This window comes from Trachemys scripta, chromosome 17 (genome assembly GCF_013100865.1).
Source record: "Trachemys scripta elegans isolate TJP31775 chromosome 17, CAS_Tse_1.0, whole genome shotgun sequence".
In the NCBI taxonomy this organism is placed as follows: domain Eukaryota; kingdom Metazoa; phylum Chordata; order Testudines; family Emydidae; genus Trachemys; species Trachemys scripta.
In genome coordinates, this window is record NC_048314.1 from 15329077 (window position 1) to 15351182 (window position 22106).

A 22106-nucleotide genomic window follows, 5' to 3' on the forward strand; every position below is an offset into this window, starting at 1 on the left:
CAAACTTGCATTTGTGTGTGTCTGATTGCTTTGGATTGGAGTTATTAGCGCTGTTTTTCCACCCCCATGCGGGGCAGGCGGTGTCCAGCTATCTCGCAGGCTGCGTTAACAGAGCAGGGTTGGATTTTAACAATAACCTGAAAGGTTGTGTAGCCGGATGGTTTTTAAGAGGCATATTTTGTCATCGAATGATTTGGGCCATGTACAGCTCCGGAAAAGAATCCGTAAAAGGGACCCCCTTCTTTGCACTGGTGGGAAGGCAATAAAGGCATTTTTAAAGCCCTACACCTGATGTGTATGTTACATGATGCAGCTAGGCTCAAATAGGCACAGTGCTCCTGTATCCACAGCCCAGAAGTTCTGGTGCTCTGCTGGACAGAATTTTTTGTACAGCTAAGTTTTTGTTTGAACTTTGTTTTTAGGAAAGTATCATCTACTTGCAATGAAATCATCTAAGTAAGGTAGCTAAAGATCTGTGCTTCTATATACCCTGTGGAACTATTCCTGAATTTATTAGCAGGCGGGGCAATTTCCTTTTGTTCTCACAGCCCTCTTACAAAACACATTCACCAAAATTCTTTACGGGGTTGATGTAAACAATACAATTGCAGGATTACATCACAGATAATAGTCAGAGAGAATCAAAGGCTTGGGCAAAGGGGGAAATGGTTTGCATCTGAGTTTGGAAATGAAACCGAGAGCATGGGATGGAGAGAGGCTGTTCCGATCAGAGTGGGTTGCAGAGGAGAAGGCTCTTGCACCACCAGTGGAAGTGGTGTAGCAGGAGTGGGGATGGGAGGGGACAGAGAGAAATCTGGGAAAGTCCATGTGTGGGTTTGGGGGCCGGATCCAAAGTCCACTGAAAGCAGTGGGGGTCTTTCCATTAACTCCAGTGTGCCTTGGATAAGGACCATTGTGAACAGGGTCCTGAAATGAAGGGGAGGGGGGCAGAGGGGTTGCCTGACAATGGGGTGATGTGGGATAGATTTCTTAGCATTCATGAGGGTTCCAGTGCGTGGCAGTTAATGTATCTCTTAGGTTGCAATAGTTTTAAGCCACCAAGATGGGTCAAGTTTCTTTTCTCCCTCTGCATGACAGACCCTGATCCTGGTGATTCGCGCTCTCTAACCGTGGCCACCTCTCACGGATGTTCTGCAAATGGACTAAGTGCGGAATAGCAAATACAGCCCATAGGACCTGGGGGAAGAATCTAGCCCCCAGCTTGTAGTGTTTCCCTCAAACCCAGAATTACTGACTGCTGAGCCCCCACCTTGGGTTGGGAGGGGACTTTTTTCTCCCTTCAGATACTGTCTGAAACTATAGTCGGGGTCCTGTCCTCTCAGGGCTCTGCAGCCTTCCTCGGTGCTTGTTCAAGCCCTGTTGTTCTGAGGGCCCCAAACTGTGACCACTCACCTGGGTAGTCTTTACTACAGTCTATGGGACTGCTTCCCTGACAACCGGTTTGCACAACTGGGCCCTGTCGGCTCTGAGCTCCCTGGGGCCTGATTCTTCATTGCCCACCGCTTGTGTCCTCATTGACACGGGTGCAAATCATTGTCATTTGGATCCAACCGCTGAAGGGCTCCCTGGCCTACAAGAATCCAGAAGTTTGGGCTGGTCCCAGGGGTTTCCTCCCCATCCAGATCCAGATAATCTGCTTCCGCCCCCATCTCCTTGTGAACAACGATTGGATACAGAGTTAGCACCTCCATTTCCAAGACTGGAGGACTGAGGCCCAGCAAGTCCAAAGAAATTACTGTTCCCAATCTTGGTGCACTGGCCAAAATGCAGGTGACCACTGCATGGCTGTAATGTGACTGGTGGGGGGGGAAGAGGGTGCTTGGGGGTGGGTGGTTCTCAGGGCATGGGAAATCTATTTTAATTTCACCCCCTTTTCCTGAGAAATGCAACAAGAGAAGCTGGGCCAAGCTGAGAGAGTCAGGTGCGGCAGGGAAAAGCCACCGGCCTTTTTCTCATGTCCCACCTTTATTGTTGGCAGCTCCCTGGGCCATTTCATTGCAAGGGATTTTCCCAGGGTTTATTTCAAAGTGAATTCGAAGCGGGTGTGGGTTTTGCTGCATTGGATGCAACAGGTGCAACCTCCGGGCTACCTTTGTGGGCCCAATCCAGCACCCACTGCTGTGAACGGGCAGCCTGTCCATAGATTGCAATGGGCACGGCTCAGTCTCTGGTTCGGCCCTCTAAACTCATCCTTTCTCTTCCCACCTTAGGTACATTGGGTCCAACAACATGGGCCTGGTTCTTATTTGATACAATCACTCCCTCTCCCCCCCTGGCTAACCGGGTTAGATGCTTTACGGCCACCTCTGAGGATCGCTCCCTGCCCCACAGAATTTACTGTCTGGACGGCAGAAGAAGAGCTGCCCACCCGTCTGCCTTTGCCTTCAAATGGGACTTGTGCCTGAGTGAGGACTGCAGGAGCCAGACAGGCACAAACCAGGGCGCGTCAGTTTCTGGTAAAGGATCCCCGCGGTTCTGTCTGGAAAAACGATCTGATCTCTCTGCAATCTGCCATCCCAGGAGCCCGGCGAGGGTGGCGGGGGACTGCAGGCTTGTTACCCCCGGCTCGAGCAGGAGAAACCCAGGGGGGAAGCGCTGCTCCTGCTCTACCTCGTTGTCTTATAATTAGTGACCCGGTTCGGCGCGTTTCTGTCCCAGCGTCTCCCTACACGTTCCCTAACGGGGGCTCTGGAAAGTCCTAAAGCCAGGGCGAGCTCCCCCCCCCAGCCAAATTACTTTTTCTGTTGTCTTCTGCTGGGGTGGGGATTAGCCGGGAGTAGATTAGATTAAGTTAAACACCGTAGCGCTGAACAAACGGGCAGAGAAATGGAGCGATTTCCAAAGCGAGCTGCGCGGGCTCTCCTGGGCTCCGCTCTCTCGGATTCACCGCCAATGTCTCGCTTTGGTTGACAATTGTTTGCAAACTTTCCTTAGAAAGGACCGCCGGAGACCGCTGAGCCCCGAGCGCTCCGAAACTCCGCCGGCCGTTTCTCGTTGCTTTATCCCAACCTGTGAAATCCCCTCTGAAAGAAAAGTCACTTTCGGTTCTCCTTGGCGTTCCCCTCCAACGAGGAAATCGAAGCGTAGAAAGTGTAATATCTAAGGACTGACCCGAGGAAAGCGATAGGTGAGCGGATCCCTGCCCCCTTTCCCCAGAGTTTAGGCAACAGCTGGGGTGGGGGGATTTAGATTTAATCGCCCCGCAATCAGGAGCCGTATAAACGGTCGTTTAGGTTTTACACTATTTTTGCCTTCTCGCGCTCCGAATTTAAATTTAAAACCCAGCCACAGCGCAAAGCCCCTTCTGCGGTTCTTAATAAGATGTAAAGAATTTTCTCGTCGCTTCAAAAGGCTTTGGGGGGCTGCCTGCAAACAAATCGCTGGAGGTGGGGGGGTTTCCACTAGTTCGAGTAATAGAAGCTTTGGGGGGATTTAGTCGTTTTCCAACGCAAAAGGCTCGTTTCTCGAAGGCGTCGGTGTTTTAAAGCCCAGAATCCGAACTACTGCGAGTCAAAAATCTCTGCGTCTTCGATCTAAAGAGAAACGCAGCGTTTAGCAACAAAAGCTTTGTAGGGGCTTTGCAGCCTTTCCCCCGAAAAGAGGAGAATAGGAAGGGGAACATTTCCCGTATCCCCTGTTATGATCTAACCCCCCACCACCGCCTTCCCAACCAGCCGTTTAAAATCGTCTTTGCACCGTAATGTTGAAACCACGAGCCTGGATCTAAGCACCCGAGCCGAGGAGACCCTGGCTGAGAAAAGATGGGTTCACACCCCCCCTCCGTCGTTTTAAAAGGCCAGTTTCGGATTTCTTAGGGCGAAATTGCGACTGGAGGGCGAAGTCGGTTTGAACGCGCCAGGGGAAGGAGACGGGGGTCGGTGCGGGGGACCCAGATCCGCCCAGGCGTGTGGGCGAGCTCAGGTTGTTCTAACGGCGTTCGAGCCCCGGCCATTCTTGGGGGGACAGCTTCCCGCCCCCACTCCGATTCTGCAGGGCCAGACCAGCTCCCGGTCAATCAAATCCGTTTCTCCCGCTGACTTCTCCGCTCGGCCCCGAGTGATCCAAGGGCCCCGATTGTACCTGGCCAGGCGCGGGAGAAGATTTTATTTTTTCCAATTTACAATTCAAAACCCTGCGGACGGTTTCACCCTGAATAACTTTCCGCAGCGAGGCTCTGTCCTGCCTGCGGGGCCGCGGGTACTGGCCCGGGCAAGGAGCGGGCGGTGTCTCTCAATGATCGGCCGAGACTGGGGCGGGGGAGAAGTGCGCTGTGGGGTGTGTTGGTGCAAAACCGAACCGGAGTGAAACCCGTTGGCCCGCTCTCCCCCCGGCTATTCCTCGCCAGGGCGAAAATCGCCCGTCTCTGAATCCAGGTGGCTTCACTTGAAAGCCAGGAGCCCAATGCACCCTCCCCCCCCCACCTTAGCTGAATGTCCCTATTTCTGCAGCACCCAATATTGTCACGGGGTGAAAACACCGCCGCTGTCCCTCTGCTAGCCCGCAATAAGGGGGGTTATTAATTATTATTTAGTTAGTTCGTTTCCTTTTCCCCTTCCCTCCCCCGGCCGGCTGGGCAGGTCTAAGGATGTTGCTAGAGCAGGTGTCCAGAAGAGAAGCTCTCTCTCTCTCCACTGATGGGCTATTGGTGGGATATGCGAGGCTGCCTCTCTCTGTCTGTCTCTCCCTCTGTCTCCCCCCTCCCCCCAGGGGGAAGGAGGGGGGGTCTCTGAAGGTTTGGCTCAGTCTGGTAGAACAAGTCTATCTTACAACGTCGGGGGGTCATTAATAACCAATTAGGAGGGTCACTGCCGCCCATATATAACCGGCTGGGAGAGTTTGCCAAGAGGAATCTGTCAAGAGGCAAGGAGCCCATCGCCCCAAGCTGAGCAGCGCTCCGCGCCTGGCTTCCCCGTCCGCTCTCTGCGCCCGGCTGCCCGGTGATCCCTCTCGCTCCCCGCCGCCGGGTTTCTATGATGGGCTCCGTGCTCCCCGCGGAAGCGCTGGTTCTCAAGACGGGGCTGAAGCAGCAGGGGCTGTCCCTGGCGGAGGTGATCACGTCGGACATCCTCCACAGCTTCCTCTACGGCCGCTGGAGGAACGTGCTGGGGGAGCAGCTCTTCGAGGAGAAGAACAACCACAGTAACCCCAAAACGGCCTTCACGGCGGAGGTGCTGGCTCAGTCCTTCTCGGGGGGTGAGTAGCTCCGTCTCCCCGCCGCTTCGGAAGGGAAGCGGGTGGGTGAGACCCTAAAAACTGCCCCCGCCAGCTGGGTCTGGAGGGAAGGAAGAAGGCGCTGGCTCAGGGCTGGCACCACAACCAGTCTGGGTCGAGCCACCCTCCAGAGCGCTCCAAGTCCCGCGGGCCAGGGCGCGGGGCACGCCACCAGCCGGCTTCTCAGCTGCCCCCTCGCCGGCAGCTTTTCGGCCTCTCTCCCCTCGGCTGAAAATCACCACCCTCCTCGGGGACGAGGGAGAATAAAACTCTTGGGTTGCAAAGGGAAAGGCCAGCCATTGCTCTGTGGATCCGTGTGCCCCGGGGGCTCCCACCTCCGAGGCACTTTGCATGTTCAATTCTCTTTCCCAAGCTCCCTTTTCCCCCGTGTTGACTTTCCCACTCCTGCCTCCCGGCATTTTCCCACTTTGCTCAGCGTTTATCCTCAGCCCATTTAAGCTTTAAGCCCCTGGCATTTAAGGTCTTATTAGGCGTGTAATAGCAGTTGACTGAGAAAGAAGAGGGGTTTAATTCATTTAGTTAACTTGGGCTTGACCTGAGAAAGTTCCCACTTAAACCAAGACCTTAAAAAGGGAGCCGGGGCGGGGAAGGGGGGGACGTTTCTTTTCTTTAAGATGTCTCAAGTTCTTATTCCTCATTCATCAACTCGGGGACAATCTACTTTCTCTCGCTTTGGCATCTATGGGGCGCCCCGGCTCCCTTTTCCCCCTCTAGGATTTCTGTTCCTCTCTTAATTTACCATGAAGCCTAATTCCATTTTCATTCACATTATTTCAACCAGCTAATCGCCCCATTTTGTCAGAGGAATTCCTGGGCCCTTTTAAACAAGTCCCCGCGCCATTCAGGCGCGATGGATCGCTACAGCATTCTTAAAGGGCTAATGAATTTAGAATTAGCAATTGCTTTCTAGTTGAGTTTAATGAATGCGGATCACTTTAACAGCGTGACAAATTGCTGGATGGGCTGAAATAGACACCATTTAACCCCCTTTCTCAGCCCCGCGCGCTCTCATCGCTGGGTTTTTTTCCCAGGTACCTTCTCAATGCCTTAGAGGGGAAGCTTGTAAGACCTTGTAGGATGCGAATGGGGCATTTCTCAGCTCGGGTTTGCTGGGGGGCCCGGGCCAGGGTGCGAAGTTTGGTTAGAATTTGCAAAGCAGCACTTTGTAGGTGTCCAGCAGCAGGAGGGGGGGATTTCTCTGCCACACAAACCTCCCCCCAGGGGCAGCATGCCCCCCCCATCGCCGCCCAGGGGAGACCACCTCGCATCCCAACTTCGGAGTCCCTCGCTGAAGTTTGGTGCCTTTTCTCCCTGGGAAGGGACGCTGTGCTAGGGGGTTCGGTCCCTGGTGTCCGGGCGCCGCTAACTGGGGGGGGGGGGGGGCAAAGGCGAGCCCGGATTTACCTAGGGAGGTGGTGGAGTCTCCTTCCTTGGAGGTTTTTAAGGCCCGGCTTGACAAAGCCCTGGCTGGGATGATTTAGCTGGGAATTGGTCCTGCTTTGAGCAGGGGGTTGGACTAGATGACCTCTTGAGGTCCCTTCCAACTCTGATATTCTATGATTCTATGATTCTTCCCCTCCTCCAACCCCCTCTCCTCTCTTCCCCCCGGCAGAGGTGCAGAAGTTATCCAGCCTGGTCCTGCCCTCGGAAGTGATCATCGCCCAGAGCTCCATCCCCGGGGAAGGGCTGGGCATCTTCTCCAAGACCTGGATCAAAGCCGGCACCGAGATGGGACCTTTCACCGGCCGGGTCATCTCGCCGGAGCACGTGGATCTGTGCAAGAACAACAATCTCATGTGGGAGGTAAAGAGGGGCGGGGGGCGCACGAGCTCAGGGATGGGCTGCCTCACGCCTCCTGTGCACGGTGCACACGTGGGAGAGCCCCTGTCACCAACTAGCTCCCGTCCTGCCCGCGCAACTTGTGCCTATGCGCGCAACTTGAGGTAACACGCCGATCTCGCTTCACAGAGCAATTAACGATCGGCTCTGCGGTCCAGAACACGGGGCAGGAAATAAGGACTCCTTGGTCCCGTCCCGTGCTCGTTGCTACCTGTGGCAAGTCATTCCTCCCCCTCCATGTGCCTCAGTTTCCCACGGCATAACGGGGGACGACGAGGATACGGTGGGGGCTAATTAAAGGGCTTTGGGATCGTCCCATTAAAGGAACTAGACATGCCAATGAATGTACATGATTTATCCCCAACGGGTGTGTGTGTTAATTTCGCAGGATTTCCGTAGGAGAAAATAATCTTTTATAAAACAAATTCCCTCCCCCGTCCTGCTCGGAGTTAGTCCCCAGCCCGGCGTGGAGAAAGATTTCCTTTGCTTCTCGCTCACCAAGCCAGGTAGAGAGACCAGAACCCACCTTCCCAGCCGTAGCTGGCCCTGCGGTAAAACGCACCAGAGTCCCGATTCATCTGCGGCGTCATTAGCGCCTCGCCCGGGGAAAGCGGGTTTGTGGGTGTGCTCCGGCCCCGCTGGAGGGAACTGGGGTCTGCCCGGAATGGACACAAGGTTTCCAGCCGTTCGGGACAGACGTTTGGTGACCCTGGGGTTTAGATCAAGCCGAATTTAACAAAACTCTGGGGCAAAGCGCGACAGAAACAGCTTCACTAACCCCCGTGAGAACAGCAAGGACCTCGGGGCTGAGACTGGCTGGGCCACATTTCTGTAGGTACAAGTCAGCCGATGGAAAACAGCAAGGGGTTGGGGCTGTAGCTAGGAGAATTACGGTAAGGGGAGAGGGCAAGGCCTTTTCATTCAGTAGCCGGGGCCTGATCCGACTCAGTGAAGCCGATGGAGTTTTTTCCATCAGCTTCCCTGGGAGCTGGGTTAGGCTCCAAATTCTCCTCCTGGCCCGGCACCAAACCTCCTCTGCTGGCCTCTTTTTGTGCTGTGCAGAGAAAGGAAAGGCCAAGGCCCCACTAGACAGCGGTACTTGCTGCGGGGGGGCAAGGATCATGTCCCTGTTCCCAGATAATCAGTGGGGCTCATTAGGGAGGTTGCCCATCTCCAGTGTAACCAGGAACGAAGCCCTTTCGATCTGCGTGTTGCTCATGCAGGTTTGCTGCCTTTGTTGCACCCTCGGGTCTCCTAGGAGCGTGGGGCAGCCGGGGGTGTTGCAGGACCCAAGAACAATAGAAAAGAAGCTGACATATAATGTTGTCCCCTGGCAATGCCCCCCTCCCATTCTCCCATCCTAAGGGGCTGGTTCTGCAAACTTCAGGCCTTGCGGCTCTCTGGGCTACTGGCAGCGGCGGGACCGAGCCCAGAAGCTGCTGCAGCAGAAATCTGGACTCCTTCCTTTGACCAGACATGGGGGCCTGGTGCAAATGAACCTGGTGTAAATCAGGAGTGACTCCATCGAGGTCAGCGGGATTACACTGGTGTAAAACCAGGGTGAGCAGGATCAGAATCGGGTCCCTTTATCCAAGCAGACAACATCCCAGGCTGTGATTTGGTGCATTTTAACCATTTGTTGCCTGGGGACTTGCTTCTTGTAAACAGGTCTGTCCCTTTTTTCAGTTCTTCACTTACAGATCTTCCCCCAGATAGCCACACGCTGCAAGCCAGTGCCTTAGCTTAGATCCTCTTAAGGTCGGCCCTGGTCTTGGGTCCATTGACATGGAAGGCAAAGCTCCCACTGGCCTCAGTGATTCAAGATGGGCCTCCCCCTTTGCTAGGTTTGGTTTCCCCTCGGACTTAGGGTCATTTATCAAAGAAATCCAAATGAGACAAGAGTCCCCTGATTGTGCTCCTCAAGCCCTGGCTGAGAGGGGTCCCTAGAGCAGGGGGAAGGAACCACACATCTCAAAGTGGGGTCGAGATGGCAGGTGATGTTCTGGGCCGGGCGAGAGCCTGTGGACTATGGAATCGCAGGGCAGGCTAGCTCTGTCAGTCCAGGGAAGTGACAGCAGCCAGCCGCACCCAACGCCAGGCCCCTTGCCTATGCTCTCCCCTGCCTATTGACTGATTCCTGGCCCCTGCACTGAGCAGCACCCAAGAGGAACATGGGATTTGCCATGTCAGATCAGACTCTTTATTAAAGGAACAGCCATCGGCACCTGCCAGCCCTGCTGTGCCAGGCCCTTCCTGTACATGCCCAGGGCTTACCCTTCCTACAGCCCTCCCATGTCCTCTCCACCAGGAAAGATGAGCTACACACTCCAAAGATCCTCTCCTATGTGTTGCCCCCACCCTTTAGCTGATTAAACCCTTCTAACTCCTACCTCCCAACATGACAAATAATACACGCTCCAGCTGCTACAAACCTGCCACATAGCCCCAGGGATGAGCATCTCTGACCTACTGAGGCTCTGTGTGTCGGGGGAGGGGGTTACAGGCCACTGACTTCTCACAACATCCCACAAGACCCTGGGCCATCCCTGGGTGTGTAAGGTGGAAAAGACTTGGGCAGCACATTCAACCACAAGGCTATTAATGTATCACCCCCTTGCTCCTCACCCTAGGTGTTCAACGAAGATGGCACTGTCCGCTACTTCATCGATGCCAGCCAAGAAGACCACCGTAGCTGGATGACCTACATCAAGTGTGCCAGAAACGAGCAGGAGCAGAACTTGGAAGTGATCCAGATAGGAAACAGTATATTCTACAAGGCCATTGAGGTAAGTGAGGCTGGGAAGAAGTGTGTGTGTGTGTGTGTGGCGGGGGGAAGTGGAGCAGGGAACTGGCCTGTCCCGTATCACGCATCCTCCCTTGTTCATCAGGACTTTGTAGTCAGGGGCCTAATTCAGGCAGCAGTGAAAAGACTAGCGGCTTGTGGAGGGCGAAATGTTGGCACCGAGACCCTCTCGAGAGCAGCAGGGGTCGATGTGGCGGTGTTGGAGAATGACACGCGCACACATGAGAACGGAGCTTGGCGGGCGTCTCAGTGCCATCGCCCGTGCCTGGGCTTGCAAGGGGGGCCTGGAAAAATGAGGATTTGTCTTTTTCTGTGTGTGTGCGTAGGGGGGGGGATATGGGGGGAGAGAGAAAAGAAATAAGACTTGGGCATTCTTCCTGCTGTGGAACTGTGCAGAGGACTGAGATGTTAACCTTAGGGGTCTGCTCCTTCTCCCATTGAAGTCAGTGCGACTTTTGCCACTGCCTGTAATTGGAGCAGGATTCTGCCGTTGCCTCTAATGGACAAGGTCTATGCCGGGGACAAATGAGAATCAGGTAGGTTTAACATAAAACATACAAGTTACGTTATTGTTAAAATTAAAGTTTTTTGGGGATTCAAGTTAAATACCCAGATCCCTGATCCTGCAAGTCTTGATTCAGCCAAAAGATTCATTGAATTCCACAGACCGGGTGCGGCTTCTGGTAATAATGACATAAATCAGGAGTGACTCCAGTGAGCTTTGTGTAAAACCAGTGTGTGAGAGAGGAGAATCAGGCCCATTGACTTCACTTGGCATTTTGGCTGGATAAAGATGTGCAGAATCAGGCTTCCAGGGCAGCAAATTCTGGAACTGGCCAAGCCCAGGTCTCTGGTTAGTGGAGTTCACTCACACGCTTTTTGAGGCAGGGATCATGTTTTCATCAGTGTTAGTGTAGCACCCAGTACAAGGGGCCCTGATCCTGCTTCTAGGAACTACCACAATATACATGTTTCATAGAATCTCAGGGTTGGAAGGGACCTCAGGAGGTCATCTAGTCCAACCCCCTGCTCAGAGCAGGACCAATCCCCAGACAGATTTTTGCCCCAGATCCCTGAATGGCCCCCTCAAGGATTGAACTCACCTGGATTTAGCAGGCCAATGCTCAAACCACTGAGCTATCCCTCCCCCTGGCTGTGGCTCTGAGACTGCAGATCTCTCCAGCTGGGGAACTGGCTTCCAGCTGCACGGCGAAGCTAGGGCTATTCATCTTTCATCACAAAACTTTTCCCCGTGAGAGGTCAGGACTGAAATGGGACAGCTCCTCACAAGCAGCACACAACCAGACTGCCCACGCGATAGAGCAGCCAGTGCTAATGGGAGGGAACCATCTCCAAGAGGCACCCACAGGCCTCCGAGCACCTAACAATATCAGAGCTGAAGGCAACATGTTCCACACGCCCGATATTAAAAAACTCTCTGTAAGCCAATACCCCAAACTCCCTGCAGAGAGAGACAAACTAAGCAGGGCCCGGGAGGTGCTGAGTCCCAGGGCTGCCCAGAGGGGGGGGGCAAGTGGGGCAATTTGCCCCAGGCCCCACAAGAGCCCCCAGGAGAATATAATATTCTATAGTATTGCAACATTTTTTATGGAAGGGGCCCCCGAAATTGCTTTGCCCCAGGCTCCCTGAATCCTCTGGGCGGCCCTGCTGAGCCTCCCATGGAAAGTCTCCGGGAACCGGGGCAGATAGGGAGCATCCCACACAGCGGGGAAGGCCCCACCTCAAACCCTGTTGGGATGATACCTTGGGGCAGTCAGTGGCCGCATTCAAGGCGGCCGCATTTCGGACGAAAGGGCTGTTGGCTGCAGAGCCCGATGTGGGTCTCGGCAGTATTACAATTCGGCTGCCTGGGTGGGGCAGGGGCGGGAATGTCCCTTATTGAATCCAACCTCCCATCACGACGGGATTGGCTCTGTCACGACTCCAGCAGTGAGTCTAGGATAACAAACGCCCCAGGGATAGGATTGGATTCACGTGGCTCTGGAGAGTCTCTGAGCCAGGAGAGGAATATGAGTGCACGCTCGCCGTGTTGTTCTTTGCCACGTGTGTCCAACAGAGCCAGCGCCAGGGTCCCAGGATAGAACAATTGCACCCTGAACACACTAGCAGAAGGGAACGTGCAAGGGGCTGCTACGTGGTGCCGAGCATCTTGGTCCCCAACCAGCAGAGTGCTTAAGTGCGTGTGCTTCGCTATAAGCATGTGCATAGTCCCCTTGACGTTTTTAGGGCCCTGCATGAACTTCAAGATGAGCCACATGCTTTGTTGGATGGTGACCAAGGTCTGCAGCACCTTGCACATCACCCCCGATGTGAGATTTAAAAGAAAAATCATTGGGTCCCAATTCTGTACCCCATAGGCAGGTCAACTCCCACTGCCTTCAGATAGGAGTTCTGCCAGCGTAGGGACAGCACATTCGGACCCACAGTTTATCCTGGAGATAAACGAAATGGCCAAGTCAAATAGGTTGGCGCAGAAAGAGCAAAAACTGTTCCTTTTCTGTGGCAGGCAACTTGGGCATTTGTAACCAGCTTTCTGCAGCGTAAGGTACTGCCCAAAGCTAGAAACCATCCCCTGCCAACCTGTGTAAATCCAGGACACAGGAGTGCGAAGTGTTGATGTTCTGTAATGTTCCTCACAGGTGGGGTTTCTTTGCCTAATGGAAAAATAACAGCTCCGATTTTTATTTAACGCTGATCCTCAACTCCTTATTCCTGTGGACGAGTTGCAGGAAAGGTTGTTCATTGTAAAGGGAGTTTAACTGCTTTTTATCTTTGGTTTTTATACGATGTGATGAAATAGAATAATAGTATTATACTGACATAATTCTTAAAAATATAGATCTATTGCATTTATATGATTGCTAGTATACATGTGTGTATGAATGACGCCAGATACATATATATGTGCGTATATAATGCCTAATACAGACATACAGTAATACACAGTTCGTACTGCTCATATGTCCGAATCCGTGATTCTACAAACCCCAGAACACTATTTTTCAGTTCTTCTAGATCACAAAAAAACCTAAGTTATAAAGCGTAAGTGTTTGTGACTCCAATTGACAAAGGAAATAAATGTCACAGTTCAACCTGGCAGCCCACCGCGCTGTAGTACATGCCGGTATCCAGACATCTACTGGTATGTTAAGCAGTAGCCGTGCCTGGGTCTGCTCCGGCACCCAGTGCATTAAATAACACAGGATCACTCAACAGTGTCAGATGGAGATGGGGTTAATTATGAATTTTGTTCTGAAAGAGAGAGTGAGGGAAATCAAACGTGGCCTGGAAATGTATGAGATTAGATTTTAATAGCTCGGTCTAGGTCCCGATTCTGCATTCCTTCCTCGCCCCAGAGTCCCATATCCAGTCACACAATGCACACGCACAGTGCCACGGGTACTCACGCTTTGAAGTTGGCTTCTATTACTCTGTTTATTCTGTTTGAAATCATTAGGAGTTGGGGGGGGGGGAGGCGTGGGCACAAAGAATGCTGGCTCAGCCTGCATTGGGGTGAATATTTATTGAGGTGTCTATTTGCGGGAGGGGGGATTAGAAGTGGATTTTCACCCAGTGGACCACATCCACTCTGATCTGCTTGGATACATCCTTAGAATCCCTTTGATGAACCCACTAGAGGAGGGTGGATCCACCATATCTTTTACAGCAGTTGTATCCATTCTGCCCTCATACCAAAGCTCATTTAAGAAATGTAGGTTGTTTATTGCAAACATCTCTGTCCATGCATTGGAGCTGAATGACCCTTGATATCTTGACTGCTTTTCCCCCTTTGAAATACCAAATGAGGGTGCCACTCACTCACCAAACGTAATATATAAACCCTTTAAATCAGAGCTATTGCTGAGTTACAGAGCACAAATAAAGTGTCTCAAAACAATGAGTGATTCCAACCACTATTCACCACCTTGAACGTCACAAAAGCCAAACGTGGGTTTAAAAGAAAAATGAATTCCAGGACTGAGGCTCTGGGTGGTTAATTTCAGAACAGAGCGACTCTCTGGAGATGGTAGTAAGAGCCCAATCCCGCAGATTTGACTCTCGTGAATAGAGCCCCGGGCTAATCTTATAAAGGCAGCAGGATTGGGCCCATAATCCCCAAAGACCGAGTTTCTGATCTGTAAATGCGGATCTAATCTTTGCAATAGTGGCATGGAGAGCAATGCTTTCATAGATGATTACATGTCATTAAAAAAAAGACATCAGTTTCTTGGGAATCCAGCAGAGGTAGAATGCAATGCTAGAAAAAGAACCGATATATTGAAAAATCCAGTTTGTTACACACACACACACACACTCCATCTTTCTCCTCTGCATGGACGCACACAGTCTCTCTTCTCTCTCACCCCCACCCCCCTTGCACTCTCTGTGCAGGTGTACACACACTTTGACACACTTTCAGTCTCTTTTTCCCAGCACACAGATGTTGTCATGCAATCTGTCTATGTTTTCATGACTACTCCATTGCTGTAGTGTCTGAACATCGCCCACACAGTTAAACCAACTCCACAAATGACCCAAGGCGTCTTTGTCCTTTCTCCTCCCCCCCAGGCAGGTTGATTGGGGGCATTTTTGTAATTAATTGCTTTTATTTGCTTGTTGGATTTTTGTTTCCCTCTTCTCCTGCTGCTCTTTCTTCCCACTTTCTCTTCCTTCTTCCTCGGCTGTGTTTAGCTGCAGCTGTGGGGGTGTGAAGTTGAGGCAGTGAGTTTCAACCTTCAATGTGAAAGCCGTGAGATTCGTGGGGCTGATTCAGATTGCCTTGGTGCATGTGTGCACACACCTGTCTGTGCACATGCACACTTCTGCCCTCATCCACACGCACGCACACTGGTGCATACGCGCAATCCAGCGCGCACACACTGAAGTTCATCCCTTCTCTTCTCTTTATTCTCTTCTATTAAAAGGGACTCGTTTTCAATGAGATGGTTAAATGATTGCATGCATGCCAGTAAGTGAGACCTACAATTTATTTCCAAGTTTATACTATTCAACCCTTATAGAGGCCACTATTCATCATTAACCAAGTGCCTAACTTAAGGTCAATTTCCATTGTTTGTAGTATGATTCCTCATATGCTTAAAGTTAGGCACATATTTAAGTGCTTTGCTGAATCTGGGCCATTATGAACAGGGCCCTGTGTATTCAGTGATTCTATGGCTGCAAAATTGTGCTCCAGAATCTGGACTTTTATTATTATAATTATTTAAATTAAATTTCTAACGCATGATTTGCATAGAAAACCATCAAAACACGAAGTAGGTGTGATTTAGTGTAGCAGTGTCTGACAGCCTGAAATAGTAGCTCTGACCAGTGAGAATTGCCTTGTTCTTCTCAGTTGGGTGTTGATTCTGAAACCTAATGACACCACTCTATATGCCAGCCAGGTTAACTATTTCTTGATGGGTCATTTCAGCAGTAGCTAGTTTGCCCACCCTACATTTTCAAACGACTTCCCAGGTGCTAAAAGCCCCAGCAATCCCCTGATCTCTACAATGTAGGTATGCACTGTTCTCCCCCAAACCTGAGACATTGGAAAAGTGAAGGGCAAAGGAAAATAAATGGATTTCAACACCACAATAAATAATGCAAGAGAGATGCTTTCAAACCTTGCTTCTTAAATATCCTTATGGCTGCTGCAGAATACTCCGCCTGCTGCACTGAAATGCTGTGGGAATCAAAGGCCTTGCTGTGGTGTTATGTATTATTATTACTGTAGTGGTACGGCTCAGGACCCCACTGTATTAGGTGCTGTACAAACCCAGCACAAAAAGCCGGTCCCTGCCCTGAAGAGCTTAGAATCTAAGTAGAATTTAGACCAGTGGTTCTCAATCTATTTACCATTGTGCATCGCATATGTGTTATGTGGGCTGCATCCAATACTACCTGTATGGCCCTGAGGATGTCACATGGGCTGCAGCTCCATGCTGATTGGGCTGCAGGTTGGGAGCCACTGATTTAGACCCATCTTCCCACCAAACCACTGCCCCTTACCAGGAGGTGTACAAGCCTTTCCTTTAACTCTGACCGTGCCCTGGGCAACCCAAGCCCTTAGCTATTGTATCTGCACTTCCTGTCTGAGCCATCTCCTTGCTTAAAAAGCACCAGGAGGTGCGTGTCCGCTCCCTCCCCCTGCCAGCTGGCTCCTTTGGTGGTAGTAGGAGGCTTGCTGGGGGCAGAGAAGAGTCGCGCTCTGCCAAATCTCAGCTGGGGTAAGATAGAGCAGCCCCTAGGCTCAGCACAGCACAGAGCCATACCTGGCTCCCAGATAGATCTCCCCCGTCCTCTCCCACAGGAGCAGATCTCCGCACAGGACAGAATTTGGACCGAAATGTTTAGGGGCAGCACTGGATCGGATTAACACTTCCTCTCTCTCTGCCTCGGTTTCCCCTTCCACCCTTTGTCTTTCTTGTCTATATAAACTGTAAGCTGTTTGGGGCAAAGACTGTCTCTTATTCTGTGGAAGTACAGCACCTAGCGCAATGGGGCTCTGATCTCAGTTGAGGCCTCTAAGATAATGCCACTGTTGTCCTGTCGCTGAAGCCAGAGGGAGCTGGCAGGTCTCTTTGTCATGATCAATCTCTGACTATTTTCTAGTCTCTGCAGCATTGTCCTGGCCAGTCCAGTCTCTGAGCTGTGTATCTGCCTAGTCTAAGCCTTTTAGTGTGCCCAGCGTGGGTTGGGATATTGGAACTAGGGAAATGGCGAGTGTCTGGATGCCATGTGCAGTTCTAATCATGTGCCATAATTCCCGTCTTTTACCTCTCAGTTCCAGGGTCCCGCTTGGAATCACTCCAGATTCCAGCTGCCAGATTATCTCTGCTGTAACCCCCGAGTTACACCAGAGATGAATTTTGCCCTACGAGACTCTGGCTCCAGCTATCATGGAGGCAACAAGCAGAAAAATCTATTCACACCCCCATCCTGTTTGTTTTTTTCTTTCCCTGTAGATGATTCCACCAGACCAAGAGCTGCTGGTCTGGTACGGGAACTCCCACAACACCTTCCTGGGGATCCCGGGCGTGCCGGGCTTGGAGGAGGAGCAGAAGAAGAACAAGCATGGTACGTAGCGCTCGATAGGACAGTAACTGTCGCAAATGCACATCTGATGTCATCCCCCGGCCCGTACTCTATGCACACGGGCCCTGCAGGCTGTCCCCTGGCTATCCCTGGACAATGAAGGGGGGGAAGGGTCTCACTAGCACCTGGATCCTCTCAGGCAATCAGCTCCTTCACTGCTTACCCGGCAGGGAGTGACTGGTGGACCATGACCCAGTGCTGACAGACCTCCATGAAGAGGGGCAGGGAATAAAGCCTGGAGAGTGTTTGACTCTGAGCTGTTCCAACCACTGCTCCCCTGCAGCTCGAGTCACCGCAGGGCCTGTCCTGTCTGGCCTTGTAAAATCCTGGGCCCGTTTCTCCTGAGCTGTTTGCACAGCCTGGACCAGCTCCTCAGTTGGTGGGAATCGGCTTCGCTCCACTGGGAGACTTTCGCCGATTTACTCCAGCGCTCAACAGATAACGACCGGTAATAACTTGATGTTGCCTGAGCCCTTTGTAATGCCAGTAAGGGTGAGGGTCTGAACGCACTGGGTCTCTATTATGCTGCTGTTCTCCCCAGGTTTGCCCTTTAGCTGCCCCAATAGAAAACTGCTGAGGGCTTTGGTGGAGCTGACCCCACTGGGGTCCCCAAAGCTGCCCTAGTGGACAGGGTAGGCGCTGTACTTTTCTTCTTGGGATCCCTCTGAGCCCTACTATGGAACAAAGGCTGCTTAGCTCATAAGGATCAAGGCCAAGGGGCTCCCCCGAAATTCTGCCGGAGACATCAATGAGTCTTAGCATTGCCTCCCCATGCTGACTTGCCCAGGGCTGTCACAGCTTTGCCTGCAGGGTCCCTATGGCCAATCATCCCGAATAGCCTGTGGCCCAAATCCAGCAGTGAGAGAGCCCTTCATTCATCACTCCCACGCGGAGGAGGCTTCCTGCATGGTGAGTGGGGCAGAGAAAGTGCTGACTCTGTGCTCCGCCCGAGCAGAGGCTAAGTGCCGAGTCACTGATTTCCCTGGGCTGTATGGGAGCCACTTCATTAACCCCATACAAACCCCTCTTCTCCCAAGATCCCATAACAGGGGACTCTTAACTCCTCTGGGATTCCTTCTCTTTTTGTGCCATTTCCCATTGGGATAGACGGAGAAGGGGACCGGAGCAAACAAGCCAGCAACAGGGGATTTTAGATCTCCAGGTCCAATAGGCTGCAGAATGCAAAGGGGGTGGGGAGAGGAAACCGTTCATAGACCATAATACTGTAGTAAGGAAAGGAGAGATAGTGAGCCCCATGCAGCCTGCCTCAGCGTGACCTTAAAAAGGGTGCACCTGCCTGCACTGCATTATAGCTCCCGGGACCTGAGCAGAAGAGGTGGGGTTTGCCCCACTGTCCTTGACTTGCTCACACCCACTCGCCCTGCCTCTTTGGCTCTGCAGAGGTGAGTGCTTTTCACACAGTCTGTATGTGCCTGGGCTCAGGGCTGCAGAAGAGCTCAGGGCCCGATTGTCCCTAGCCTTCACAACCTCCTCAGGCAAGGAGTTCCACAGGTTGACTGTGAGCTGTGTGAAGAGCTGTTCTGGAAAGGCCCAGGTGTCAAGGACAGAAAACAGCAGACACCCCCCACCCCATGAAGAAAGGCTAGTGATTCGGGCATAGGGCACCTGGCTCTTATCCCCAACTCATGCTACTTTTGAGTGAGTCACTGAGAAGCACCCTGCCCAGTTTCCTGGTCTATAAAACTGAAATAGTGATACCTCCCTCCCAGGGGGCTGGGAGGTTGAATTGGTCGATGCCTGCAAAGTGCTTGGAGATCCTTAGCTGGCAGATGCAGCAGAGTTGCACAGTGCTTAGAGAAACGCTGGTTATTTATCATCGATTCATTATGTGCTGTGGGAGCATCGCTACTGAGCTTGTCCTGACTGGTCACCATGCACCAATGTGGCTCTGTCTTTATTGAAGGTGCCGTAACCTTGAGAATGCCTAGTGCCTTGAAGTCACCTTACAGGCACAAGGAAGGGAATGAATTGCTCAGGCCCTGAGCTCCTGTTCCGGCTGGGGAGCAGAGGGCCGTGGCTGACTCCTTGTGTTGTTCTTTATTACACAGAGGACTTCCACACGGTGGAGACGGGTGCCAGCACGGCCGGCCGCATGCGGTGCGTGATCTGCCACCGTGGCTTCAACTCCCGCAGCAACCTGCGCTCCCACATGCGCATCCACACCCTGGACAAGCCCTTCGTCTGCCGCTTCTGCAACCGCCGCTTCAGCCAGTCCTCCACACTCCGCAACCATGTGCGCCTGCACACCGGGGAGCGCCCCTACAAGTGCCAGGTCTGCCAAAGTGCCTACTCCCAGCTTGCTGGACTCCGGGCCCACCAGAAGAGCGCAAGGCACCGACCTCCCAATGCCTCCCTGCAGTCTCACTCCCCAGCCTTGCCTGGGCCCCACCCTGCCTCCCTGGCGCATCACATACCGACAATGGTGCTGTGAGCCGCTGTCGAGATGCCGGGTTCCGGGCAGGCCTTTCCAGCTGTTGCAGACTGGCATTGATAATGCTGATGAATTTGTTGGCATCAACCCTTCAGGGAGGGGTGGGGGGCTGGAGGGAGTGAGGACGGGGCAGGGCCGATTTCTTAATTAAACAGTTTGCTGACGAAGGGGCACCTCTGTTAAACCATTGCCATTCCCTTGGGGCTTAGGGTGTTATCTTACCAGTGCGAGACATGAGCCCAGCCCTGTGATCCATTCAGTGCATCTTCTCCTTGCCGATCAGTCTGGGCCAGGGAGTGGCAGGGCTCCAACCATAGAGGAGGCTGTGTGATAAGCTTCATTGTCCCGGGTGTTTGGCATCAGGCAGTGAGTGGCATAAAGGCATTTGGGAGGGTAAACACACTGAGAATGAAAAATAACGTGAACCTTAATGTGAAGACACCAGTATATGGAGTAGGGGTGGGGGTGGAAGAGCCAAAATGCTGATTTGTGAAACATTTTCCAAGGGCTTTTGTGTTCAATTCAGTTGGAGGAAGAGATGAAAAATTGCTTTCCCCTCTATTGAAGTTAGCACAGCTGGAAGGCCAGATTCACCCTTGGTGGGAGCCGGCACCATTCTGTTGAAGTCAGTGCAGCTGTGCCTGTTTACACCAGTGGTAATTTTGGCCCCAAAGCTGTGTCTGCACTGGGGATATTTACAAAACCCTATTCTGATGTTAGTGCTGGTGGGATCAAAGTACAGACAAAAATCATGGGGCCAGGCCCCATTTTTGTGACCGTTTCCGTTAGGCTTGGAGTCCATGCTAGACCCCCAGCTGGTCCCCATGCCAGTTCAGCTGGTCCACCACATCCCACGCCCGGCTGATCTGCCGTGCCAGAGCTAGCACCAGTGGGAAGGATCTTTTGTAAGTTTCCAGACTCAAGTGTATTAGTTAAAAAAAACACACCCCTAGTTTTTCCATGTCTAAGCTGTGCACATGGTAAGACCTCTGAAATTGCACACGGATCTGAGCTTCTGCCCATGCAGACAGGGGACATGCAAAGTGGCAACTGAGCAACGGGCTGTTGATGAAAATTTGCGCCATCATGTGCTCAGGAAATGGAGAATCAAGCAAGTTGCCTGGTGTCACCAAAAGCATTTTTCCAGGATGTGTGTAAGCTGGGGTAGCTAGAAGTGCCCCCCCCCCTCCCCACACACACACACACTCAGCTCACCTTGCCAAGGCCCTCCCACGCTGCATGGGTGTTCCTCCTTCATCTCTAAAGTAGGGCTGGTGGTCCTTCAGCAGATCCATATCTCTAGGGTCTATTTAAACTCTTACCTCTACTGCCCTCTGGAGACCAGAGAGAAATAATTCCTTTGGCCAAACCACACCCAGAATACAGTCCGGAGCGCCCCTTTGAGTCCTGCCACAGTTATGAACCCAATAAGTAGGGTTTTGTGAAATAAAATATAAAAAAAACTATTATAATATTATTAATTATAAGTATACGATGTATAGAGTTTTCTCAAACTGTGTTTTACTTCCAGAAAACAATTGTCACTTTACCTTTGTAAATATTTATGTAAAACATTATTTACAAAACTTTGATATTATATATTATTTGATGGTATATGTACACAGCTGTAAATACATTTGTACCTCTCTCTCTTGTATTCTAAATAAAAATTACTTGGAACATTTATCATTTAGAAGGTGAGTTGTTTGGGAGTTTTCTTTCTCTCTGTGTTCTAGGAAAGCATAATGTTGGTCTTGGAAAGGGGATAGTGGAGCTTCTCCTAGAGGGTATCACTGAAATTAGTGTCTTTAGGATCCTAGCTTGTGTTTGATTGAAATGCACAAAAGATCCAACCGCTGTATTATCAACCATTGGAACAGTTTCCCATGGGAAGTGGTACATTCTCCATCGCTTGGAGTCTTTAAATCAAGATCGGATGCCTTTCTAAACGATATGCTCCAGTTCAACCAAAGTTATGGGCTTGAAGCAGGAATCACCAGGTGAAATTCTGTGGCTTGTGTTATGCAGGAGGTCATATTATACTAGTCCCTCCTGGCCTTAAAATCTAGCATCTATTTCACACATTTTGGACAGAGCATAACTTACTGCTCAGTCCTCATGGATTATTTTCAATAACCATCTTTGCATCTTGAAAGACGATGGTTTTAAAATGTGGAGAAAAGCAATTTGTGCACAGGTGCACACACAGAGCCAGAGACACCTGGTGTTCATATGTATGTAAGCACAGGGTGTTGAACCCCAATTTTCATTCATTACAAATAACTCCTGCAGTACTTAACACAAAGGTACACAGGACTATCCCCACCTCCTTCTGGAATCCCCTGGCCTTTAAAGACAAATACGCATCCATCTATCATAGATCAAGATTTGCTAGTGCTCTGTAATCCTAAATAGGGCCTGTTTGTACCATACCATGTTCTAGGCAGTACAAATGTTCTGGGGCAGACCTGCTTTTTATACCCCAACAGCCACTCTCCTAATCAATTCCTGTCCAGCATGGTCATGTCGCTAGCAAGAAGATTGCTTAGGATACACGCAGATATCACTGGTGGATCTCGTAGCAGGATCAGGTCTAATACAAGACAGCACTATAGCTCTCTTTAGCTTCACTTTGGAATG

General features: G+C 51.5%; 1 protein-coding gene across 1 annotated transcript; it reads left to right on the forward strand.

The window, feature by feature from the left end:
• The first annotated feature begins 4969 nt into the window (after positions 1-4969).
• On the forward strand, positions 4970-20625 carry PRDM12 (PR/SET domain 12). The gene is made up of 5 exons (XM_034793874.1): positions 4970-5214; positions 6866-7056; positions 9723-9878; positions 16885-16996; positions 19084-20625. The coding sequence occupies exons 1-5, from the start codon at positions 4992-4994 to the stop codon at positions 19464-19466; spliced, it is 1065 nt and encodes a 354-aa protein (XP_034649765.1). The 5' UTR covers positions 4970-4991; the 3' UTR covers positions 19467-20625.
• Positions 20626-22106: the final 1481 nt, after the last annotated feature.